The 11,323-nt window shown below is 33.4% G+C and overlaps 1 protein-coding gene across 2 annotated transcripts in view; it reads left to right on the forward strand.

Annotated features, from left to right (window-relative positions):
• Positions 1 to 11,035, forward strand: part of WDR36 (WD repeat domain 36) — a 42,359-nt gene extending 31,324 nt beyond the window's left edge. Inside the window, exons 18-23 of one of the 2 annotated variants that reach the window (XM_059060435.2) lie at positions 648 to 745; positions 1,147 to 1,292; positions 3,847 to 3,966; positions 4,153 to 4,234; positions 5,726 to 5,913; positions 7,045 to 11,035. In XM_059060435.2, the coding sequence (XP_058916418.1) occupies positions 648 to 745; positions 1,147 to 1,292; positions 3,847 to 3,966; positions 4,153 to 4,234; positions 5,726 to 5,913; positions 7,045 to 7,194 (784 nt within the window). In that variant the 3' untranslated portion in view covers positions 7,195 to 11,035. The remainder of the gene's footprint in view (positions 1 to 647; positions 746 to 1,146; positions 1,293 to 3,846; positions 3,967 to 4,152; positions 4,235 to 5,725; positions 5,914 to 7,044) is intronic. The other variant, XM_067031432.1, reaches the window with a different exon arrangement.
• Positions 11,036 to 11,323: the final 288 nt, after the last annotated feature.

Consider the following 11,323-nt stretch of genomic DNA (forward strand, 5'->3'; position numbering starts at 1 on the left):
GATCGCTATCAACTTCAACTGGTCGACCTGACAGTGGGGCATCATCCAGCAAGAAATCTCCAGCACAGAACTTCGCAAACCACTTTTGACACATTCTATCAGTCAAGGCACCTTCTCCATACACTGCACAAATCATTTTTGCATTTTGGTTGCATTTTTACCTTTCTTGAAACAATAAAGCATAATATGCCAAAAATGTTGCTTTTTTCTTCCATTTTCAATATTAAAATGGCTACACAAAAATTCACCAATTCGCTGTCTTTTTTTAAATGCACACTGATATGACAGCTGTCACATATTATCTAACAAAATTGTTTCGAATGAAGTTGAAGACAACTAAGTGCGACTAGAGCCATCTTAGGGGAAAAAATGAATGAACCTTTTGGCCAACCCAATAGTTTTTTGTGCTACATTAGAAATAAAGACTCCATTAATAATGTGTATGCACACCTTTCTTGTGATGACATCTATGATATGAATCAGCATTTTCAAATTAATATTTTCTATTTTTGAGATCTTTTTTTAACTTACAAGTGATCAGAATTTATAGCCATGTTCAAGATTGTGGAGATTATTACCAGTAATTGAAGTTTCCCTGAACATATTTTTATAAGTTTTACAATATTGCTTATGTTTTTGTTTCTCAGGTCCAATATTTCCCTGTATTCAGTTGTTTCATTACGGCCACTTCCCACAGATTATGTTCCTTCAGTAGTGATGCTTCCTGGTACTTGTCAAACCCAAGGTAATCACAAAATAGTAAAGTATTTTTTGAAGTGTAATATAATAAACCTAACGTGCAGGATATTGCTACTGAAGGCAAAATTTAATGCATTCATTCAAAGTATTTTTTAGCTTATATGAAATATTTTGAATGACTTCATGAATTTATGCAAAGATATAATTGATGTGGTATTGATATCAAATAGTATACCAGTGGAGAAATGTTTTGAGTCTGGTGATGGGAACTGTAGTTAATATGAGAAAATAAGAAGATGAACTAAATAAATAGAAAGATTTTACAAGGCTATATTGAGTGAACATGTTATGAAATACTAATGGATTTAGAATGAACTAATTTGCTTTTATATGATAAAAATCTCATTCAGCATTAATGTGTTTTACCTGAAAATTTTTTGTTTTAAGATGTAGAATTATCAGAAGAAACCATAGAACCAAGTGATGAAATGATAGAGTATGACTCCCCAGAACAGTTGAATGAGCAGCTGGTGACTCTGTCACTCCTTCCTGAATCCCGGTGGAAAAATCTTCTTAATCTTGATGTTATTAAGGTAATACTAAAGTACACTTAATACTGGCCCCTAAAGACACACTCCAAAAGTATTTTCTTTAGTAGAAATAGCTTCCCTTACTTTGAGGGCTTTAGGAGGAGCAGGTGATGCCTAAGGTAGTAAAGAGAATACCATTTGGTTAAATGCTGTTTTATCTAGTATGATTATCGCAAGATTTTCTCTCTATATATATATATCAACTTTGAGGGCAATCAAGGACCTTTGGATATACCAAAAGTATAGCCTGCAACTACAGAGCTATTAGAAATTGGATGTTTTAAGCCCAGCCTAATAAATTACTTTTTTAACTTATGAAATAAAAAAAAAAAATTGCCATAATGTGTGATGTTTCTATTGCTAGACATTTTGGGGATTAGAATACTTTCACTGGTCTTTTTAAAAGTAAGCTTCAGTCACCCTTTATCATACTACATCCTGCTCTGTCAGCTATAAGGAGATTTGCTGTTGGGTTCAGGCACATAATTTAATATGAACTAGGTACTGGGTAGTGTCCTGAGACAGCAGTGGAAAAAAACTTAGGCCCTTTGTCCTTGAGGAGTTTACAATTTTACATTAAAAATGGACAATTATGGCATAAATTATTTTTTTTTTTTTTTTTTTTGCGGTATGCGGGCCTCTCACTGTTGTGGCCTCTCCCGTTGCGGAGCACAGGCTCCGGACGCACAGGCTCAGCGGCCATGGCTCACGGGCTTAGTTGCTCCGCGGCATGTGGGATCTTCCCGGACCAGGGCACGAACCCGTGTCCCCTGCATCGGCAGGCGGATTCTCAACCACTGCGCCACCAGGGAAGCCCAAAATTAATTTTTTAAAAGCATGTTTCATGACCCCTATTTGTGAGTAGCAAAAGCAATTGAAAGGTATAGACTAGAGTAGAAAATTTCAGAGACTGTCCTCTGATAATTAGGGTAAGTATTGTTTTATGCATACAGTCACCAGAGGTTATGTGTGTAGTAAGTCACATTAAGGGCTGGCATTAAAAAAAGTGTAAGGAACACTGACATAACTATGACAAGGTGCAGTAAGTATTTTTGTAACTAACTTAGCATAAGAAAAGTTGTGTGTGTCTTGGGTAAGAAAAGAGAGAGGTTTTCACATGTTAATTTGACTCAGAATTTAAAAGTGCTTCTTTTTACTTGCTCACTTTTTGAAAGATTGGGCATCAGCATAAAGGTATGTTGTCCAGGCACATAGTTATGAAATCTCTCCATTAGTTTGTCTAGTTTGTCGCTGTAAAGGGACTGCTTTATGGAATAGCTTTAAAAGCAATACATTAAAAAGTACAAGTAGGTGATGTGAAGGGAGCAATTAGAGTAATGTCCAATTAATTGAGCTAAATTTGGCGGCCACTCTGCTTCTTGCTCAGATATAGTTTGTTCTACATAAAAACATACAGAAACCTGAGTGAATGCTCTTTATGAGAGAAATATGCTAACACCTCCAATATTTTTATTTCCTTCTGAATGAAAGAGGTTAGAATTATTTTTGTCCTGTGGGTAACTTTTCTACTTTAGGTTTTCTTTATGAAATTAGGTGATTTCCAGAGCCCTGTGGAACTTCTCCAAAGCCCTTTGTTTTTATTTACAACTCAGTGACTGCCTTCTAACTCAAGAACAACAAGTTAGAAGAGTAACTGTGACTTTTACTACACTTTGTACCATCACAAAGAAGGGCTGTGCTTTCATTGCTAGTGGCAGTGCTTTGTTGCCTGGCTTTCATGTAACAACTTTCTTTTATGCTGTGCCTCGAGGAGGCCACAAGTATCCCTGGCTTTCTTTTAAAAAGCACCTCCCCAGGGTTCCTGAAGAATGGAAGAGGAATAGTGTAAGGCAAAATTGTGCGACTCCTTTATTAGGCAGTTTACCATATGCTCCTGAGATAGTGATCTGTAACAATGTAGTCACCAAAACTGAATTCTGTCAGTGGGAATTCCAAGGGAGGTTTTCATGATAGAATTTTGCTAACACTTGAAATATTTTACAAATGAGCAACAGTATTCTTTTTAAAAGCACAAAGTACTAAGGAAAAATTAAAATTCCAACAAAATAGAAGAATGAAGGCCATGCTTCACAAAAAACTTTCACCAAATTACTTCTAATGGTGGAGTCTAACTCTGGCTCCAAATTTCTTTTGGAGAAAAGATATCTGAAAAACTGTTGAGCATTTATGTAAATTTTGCTTTCTAGCCCATTTTGCAGAAAAGGTTATATTTCAGTATAAAAGAAGTTCAAAATTACTTGTTACTTCTTCACGTAAATATTCATGTTTCAGGAAAATGTGCTGTTTTTGCCTTAGAGCTTCTACTGAACCCTGTCATTTTCCTTCTGCCTTATCAGTAGGAATACTGGAGGTTTGCACTGGGAATCCCAGTTTAAGGATATCTGTGGTTTTGGTTGGTTGGGATTTTATTTTAGCATCCTAATCTGAAAAAGTTTCATTCCTTTTTTTACTTTTTGGACTTTTTAAAAATTATGTGTGAATTAAATACTTAATTACTTACTAGTCTTTTTTCCTTTTCTCATTTTCTCTTAATTAGAAAAAGAATAAACCAAAGGAACCACCGAAAGTACCCAAATCAGCACCATTTTTTATTCCAACAGTTCCTGGCCTTGTACCCAGATATGCTGCACCTGAACAAAATAGTGATCCTCAACAGGTAAGAAGCAAATTGGAGGGAACATTCTAAGTATATGGGGTGCGTATTTTGTGTTTTACATTTGCAGTTTTAACGAAGACCCAGTTTTACAGATATAGAGTAAATTACTGATAGCTTTTAATTATAAACTATAAATTTTTGTTACATTTATGGTTTTTGAATAATGTGTATTTGTTTTTGTTTAAGTCTAAAGTGGTAAATCTTGGAATTTTGGCTCAAAAATCAGATTTCTGCTTGAAACTTGAGGAAGGACTGGTAAATAATAAATGTAAGTTAAATTATAAACTATTTTACCAAGTATTTCAGTTTATTTTACTTTATATGTAGAGAATTGAGTGAAATATTAGATTTCTCAGTAGCTGAAAGTAAAACCAGAAGGACTGAAATTTTGGTTTTAATCTTAAGTAGTTTTAGCTTTGTGTTATATTAAATGAGTGACACTAAACTCAGATGATATTGAGATTATAATAATCTTTTGAGAACCTTTCATTCTTTATGGAAAATTGGATTTGTTTTTGCTTTTGTTTTTACTTACAAATACAGTTTACAATACAGCAGACTTTTGTCTTAGATAATTTCAGATATTACCAAATTATCACATAAAAAGGTAATTTTATTGAGTGTTTTAATAGATTTAAACTATGAAAGCTACAGACTAGCTAATAATGATAGTAAGAGCTGTAAGCAATTAACAAAAATCACATTCTCCTGTTTGACTTATCCTCTTGTTTTCTGATCCAAATGCTTTGTTTTCATACCACTGTCACTCGAGTGCACATTGGCAAAAGTCAAAGAATGGTACTGATGGCTAAAGAATAGCAGGATTATACAGGGAGTAACTTGTTATATTTATGGGGGAACAAAGAAAAAAAGCACTACTATTTAATATATACTGAAGAACTGAAAATAAAACGTATTAGACTTTTGTCATTGGTATTGTTCCTTTTCAGAAAGCTAAAAGCATAGTCATTGCCATTGTAATATCAAATACCTCGTATAAAAGTTGTAAGTGTATAGAATATGTTTTTGTAGGATGCATATGAAATAAGAGTGCTTACTTCTAGGGAAAAGAAGTAGATTTGGGGTGGGTAAGATTAAGGTGGAGTCTTTCCCCACATATATTTCTGTAGTGTTAATGTTTCTTAATAATCATGTGGTACTTATATATATATATATATATATATATATTTTTTTTTTTTTTTTTTTTTTTTTTTTTTTGCGGTACGCGGGCCTCTCACTGTTGTGGCCTCTCCCGTTGCGGAGCACAGGCTCCGGACGCGCAGGCTCAGCGGCCATGGCTCACGGGCCCAGCTGCTCCGCGGCATGTGGGATCTTCCCGGACCGGGGCACGAACCCGCGTCCCCTGCATCGGCAGGCGGACTCTCAACTACTGCGCGACCAGGGAAGCCCTATAATTTTTATAACAATACAAAGAAAGAAAAATAAATTCCCTCACCTCATCTTGTTCCCAGTGGCAAATACTATTAATAACTTGGTGTATACCTCTATAGCCTTCTTACATTTGGATTTGTTCTGACTGATTCATGAGCATATTAAAATGTCTGTTGCTAGGTATTAATTAGATTTTAACAGCCTTAATAGGAAAAAAGCTCAAATTACTGAAAATGCAAAACAAAAATTAAGCCATAGAAGTAATTTCTTGTGCAATTTAAGTATATGTTGGGTTTGAAGTGTAAACTAGTTTCCTAAAAGAAATGACTGTAGATAATAACTGGATTCTTATTAAAACTTAATTTAGATGAAGCTGCTCTTAACCTTCTGAAAGAATTAGGCCCATCAGGAATTGAAACAGAGCTGCGAAGTTTGTCTCCTGATTGTGGTGGTTCTGTAGAAGTTATGAAGAGCTTCTTGAAAATGATCGGGATGATGTTGGACAAAAAGCGTGACTTTGAGTTAGCCCAGGCATACCTTGCATTGTTTTTAAAGGTAAGTCTAATATATAAAACAGTACTTCACAGCTTGCCCTCCTCTAGAGTAGTGCTATCTGATAGAACTTGCTGCAAAGATGGAAATGTTCCATATCCACACTTACCGTGTGTGGCTACTGAGCACTTGAATTGTGACTAATGTGACAGAGAAACTGAATTTTTCACTTTATAAAAATTTAATTAATTTAAATAGCTTCCTGTGCCTAGTGACTACCATACCGGATGGCTGGATAGTGCAGCAGCTTGTAATTGTTCTTTATTGGCTTTTGTTTTTTAATACAATTTTGACTCAACCCCCTGACTTTTGTGTGTCATCCATTTGATCAGTATACTAAACTATTAACTTTTTAATGTAGTTACATTTTGGCAGGTTTTTTTTTAATGATCATGAAGAGAGTCAGGTTTTATGTTTATTTTTTGTTTTGTTTTTTCTACTGTTGGAATCAAAATATTTACTTCTGTCCTGGTTGAAGGAGTTTCAAATGATTTGACCATGACAGTTGCTTTTATGACTAATATAATAGAGAACTCATGTTTATCTCAGTAGTATAATGTATTGAAGAAGGTAGATGATGCTGATTTTCAGTAATAGCAGATATGATTCTTCATTTATCCCATAAATATCTAAAACAACTTTTCACTTGATCCAATTATTTTAAATTATTTGAAAAGTAGTATGTAGAATAAAAAAATAGAAATGCCATAAATTGTTTCTATTTCTTTCCCAAATTTACCTTCCTGAATATAAGTTTACTTAAATCTTTAGAAAATAAAGCAAAGGGCCCATAGGTCATTCATTAACAATGGGTTACTATGAAAGGAGAAACTTAAAAGAAGCACAAAAATACAGATTTAGTGTTAGAACTGGGACCTTGTTTCTGGATCTATATCAGGACTGTCCTTACGTGGAGGAGAGTGATGACCACTTGAATTCTATTAAAAGAGTGACAGTACCATAAAGGAACTCATAATAGAGGAGAGGGAGATGGGAGATGGTAATAAACCAGCATTTAAGAAAAAAAATTAAAAATAGTACCTTCTGAGCTTCCTTGGTAAAACAGTTAAATCCAGAATAAACAAAATTTTAATTTTCTTAAATTACATGTTCAACTATCGTTTTTCTTTTCAGTTACACCTTAAAATGCTTCCTTCAGAGCCAGTACTTCTAGAGGAAATGACTAAGTTGTCATTACAGCTGGAAGAAAACTGGATCCATTTACAATCACTCTTCAATCAAAGCATGTGTGTTTTGAATTACATTAAAAGTGCTTTGTTGTAAAAATAAACTTAGGTGACTAAATAAAGACTTTTATATTAAAGAGATTGAGTTTAACTTACAACCTTGTTTTCCAAGTGTCAATGTGAAAAGAAAATAAATGCCAGCACTACCAACTAGTCCGTTGTTCTCCACTTTAAATGCTAAAAATACTTGCTTGAAATAAAATTATACCTATTTTTTGTTTTAAAGACATAAAGAATATTCTCAATTGATTTATTTTCTGAGTCTCTTCACATCAGTTACTTGGATATGACTTCCTTTGAATTGTCTTCACCCAGCTCGTGTTTTTTGAATATTTGTAACATATGAGGTTTGCTTGGTGTTTAATGTAGAATATTGAAATAAACTGAAGATAAAACCAATACATAAAACAGTTATGAAAATGCCTTCATGTTATAAGGTAAAAAGGCATGTTTCCTTCCTTTGTGGCCTTTGATGAAAACATAGTTAGAGCCAGAAGGTGTGTCAGACAGTGCAGCACTCTTGCATTGCACAAGAGAAAACTGCTGAGGTCTGCTCAGGATCTCAGAAACAGATCCAGATTTTCTAACACTGGCCTAGTTAGTGTTCTCTACATTGTAGCCTTTCTAAAGGAACTTATTCTTTTATTCTTTTATATGAGAGGCACTTTCACAAGGCAACTTGCTATAGGAGGCAGTTGAACAGATACCTAAGATAGGTGAGGGAAATTCTGAATTCCATTGAAGATATCTTTCAAAGGTTTTTCTTCCCCACCGATGACCTTTTTATTTGGGAAGAAACTGCTGACTGTACTTTTCTGTCATAACCATTGTGAAACCAGATAGTTGTGGTACTTTTTTTTCTCATTGTCATTGTTTTTGTGGTTCAAGATTTCAATATGTGAATTAAAAATAAGCAATTCTCAAAAGCACACTGTTCTAAAAACTTGCTAGTTTTTACACTCAAAAGTAGTGTCATTCGTAAAATTCAGCTGGTTGTATTTGAACACCAATACTATTCTATTCTAATTAGGATGTAGCTTTACAGAATAATCTCCAGAAGGAATAGTCCTCACAAGGAAATGATCAACGATAACTTTAACTATCAAAGTGTTTTTGTTTAAGGGTGAAAGGTAGAATTAGTAAACGGCTGAGGAAATAAGCCAATCTAGTTTGGTACTTTGTTCTTTTAGAAATGTATATAAACTTAATAAAGCCATCGACTTAAATGTTAATGACTTAAGTTGTAACTTTAAAAACTATTTCCCCTTGCTCAAAATACTATATTCTAAAGATATGGCAAATTTTCAGTATACAATTATGTACTATGTGAAGATTGTAAATATCTAAAACGAGTTCGAAACAAATTGTATTGCTGTGACAAATCTTGAACTGAGCTTTCTTTTTCAGGTGAGAATAGAGGAGTTGAGTGTATTGTTTTTATTGGTGATAGCTTTAGATAGTATTAAAGCATCATTTTGGCAGGTAATCTTCTAAAACCTTTCCTGTATGTTTGCCATTGAGGAAAGGAGGGAGAAAAATACAAAGGATAATTTTTTGTGTATATTTTTTCTTAAAATGTATCATTCTGTGCATATTGCTTTTTCTTGACATTTTAAATTACAAATGTAGTATATGACTACATTTTACTTGTAAAACCATCAAAGACAAGTCTATATTTTATAGTCACCTTCAATCCCAATACCTTCCCTAGAAGTAACAGTTGTTAACTTTCCATCTAGACTTTTTTCTGTGAATGTATATACATGTTATGTATAGCTACAGGAAATAAAATGTGTAGCTTCAGTTTTTACATAAATATATGTATATCATTCTGCAACTTTTCTATGTGATTTATTGAGTATAATCTCACCTGTTTACATTTGTATAGTGTGCCACAAGCTATTTAGTCTATAATGGACACTAGGGTAGTTTCCCTTTCGTTTTTTGTTTACAAACAATGCCGAAAGAATGTCATCCTGTATGACTATGTACATATAGAGATTTCTCTAGTGTATGCCTAAGCTTTGAATTGCTGGGCCAGAGTTAGGCAGTTTTAAAGAGATACTTCATTTGGCTTCCAAAACGACTGGTAGCAATTTACAGCTTCTCCTCAGCAAGGAATGAGTACCTGCTCCCCATATCCCTAAGGACATTTGATTTAGATTCTTAAATTTTTTAAATTAATCTAATAGGTAAAAATTTACCATTTTTATTGTTTATATTAAAAAAAATCTGACACTAGTGAAGATGGGCATCTTTTCATATATTTATTTTAGACATGTGAATTTTCTTTTGCCAACACTGCTCATTTTTCTGTTGAATGATTTGTCTTTTTATCTCATGGATTTGTTAGTCTTTTATGACTGCTGCAATGTTTTCTCCCAGTTGGTCACTTAAGTCTTTAGCTTTACTTTTGGTCTCTTTTAAAGAGATGTTTTTTATATAGTAAAATTTGTAAGTATTTTTATGACTTTTATTTCAAAATATTCTGTATTTTTTTTAGATAATTATGTATGCATCCAGATCTCCATCTGTAATTGATTTCTGTGAAGAGTGCAAGGAACAGAGCTACACTTATTCAAAAGTCCCAAAACCATTTGAAGTTCATTTTTACTGACTTGGGGTGCTGTTTTATTGTGTTAAATTCTCTAATTAAGGTAGTCGATATTCCTAATAAATAATGCATTGCTTATAGTTTTCTGGTATGTTTTCAGAGATGGGGAGTAAAGCATTCCTAATGTTTTTCAAAAAATTTTTGGCTATTGGTGAGCATATCTTTTTGAAGTTTTGATTTTACTTGCAGTAAATTTATAGTATTGATTTGAAAAGACTTACAGTTGACCCTTAAACAGGCGAGGGTGAGGGGTGCCAACCTTCCATGCAGTCAAAATCTGACCATAATTTATAGTTGGCTCTCCATACCTGTGGTTTCTCCATATCTGTGGTTCTGCATGGTGGATTCAACCAACTGCAGATTTTGTAGTACTGTAGTATATACTATTGAAAAAAAACCATGTATAAGTGAACCCACACAGTTCAAACCCATGTTGTTCAAGGGTCAACCATACAATAGTATTTCTTTTTGAGAAAACTCTATATATCTTCATTAAACCAGGAGTGGGCTTCTCTTGATTTCATAAGATTTCTTTATATGATCACACATTTTTTGACAGATTCATTTCTGGGGATTTTATTTTTGTTGTTATAGTGAAATATACCTTTTTTCCTTATATATTTTATAGTTGGCTATTGCTGTCATGGTAAAAGCAATTTTCTTTTTATGTGCTGATCTTTTATGACACTGCAGAACTCAAAAGTTTGTCAGTATAGTCTTAAAAAATCCAAGAGAATCCCATCTTCAATTGATTAGCCTTTATTTTCTATCCAGTACTCATATTTCACTTACTTGTTTTTAGTTAGGATTGCTTTAGCAACCTGGCACAGACTGTTGGATACTGGCAGTGCTTAGCAGAGATTTTTGTGTTGTTACTGACTTGAGTGGAAATGCTTTTAGTGTTCCATCATTAAGGATAATGTATGCTCTGAAATTCTGGTAGATATCCTTGGTTAAGTTCTACTTTATTATTAATTTGCTACCTTAAAAAATTTAAACTAGAGGTAGAGAATTTTATCAAGTGATTTTTTTCAGCATATATTGGAAAATCAATATCTTTAATTGTTGTCATTGGTGAATTTTATTCAACGATTTCTAACACTGAGTCATTTTCATTTCTGGAATAGAACTTTTTATAAGTGAGATGAAACTGGTGCATTTGTTTGCTTCATGGAATTCAGCTATCCTTGATATATTTTTTTAAACTTGTCAAAAGGGAAAAAAGCTTTGCATAGTCTTTATTATATGGTGATTTTTACCTACTTAATTTTTTCTGTGGTTACTGAACTAATTGGACTTCCTGTCTCTTCTCAAGCCAATGTTGGTAAACTATATTTTCCTTACAAATCATGACTTTAATCTAGATTTTCAAATTTATTTGTGTAAATTATATTAGGATTATGCCTTTTTATTAATTACTAGGTTGTAAATTACCAAAACCTAACTCAAATACATGAGTATCTACAAAGTCCAGGGATAAAAATTGGCTTTACCTATTGATGGATCCATGGGTTCCATAGGAATGAGTCCCTTTCTCCATCTCTCCTTTTTT

Source organism: Kogia breviceps, chromosome 4 (genome assembly GCF_026419965.1).
Source record: "Kogia breviceps isolate mKogBre1 chromosome 4, mKogBre1 haplotype 1, whole genome shotgun sequence".
NCBI classification, from domain to species: Eukaryota; Metazoa; Chordata; class Mammalia; order Artiodactyla; family Physeteridae; genus Kogia; species Kogia breviceps.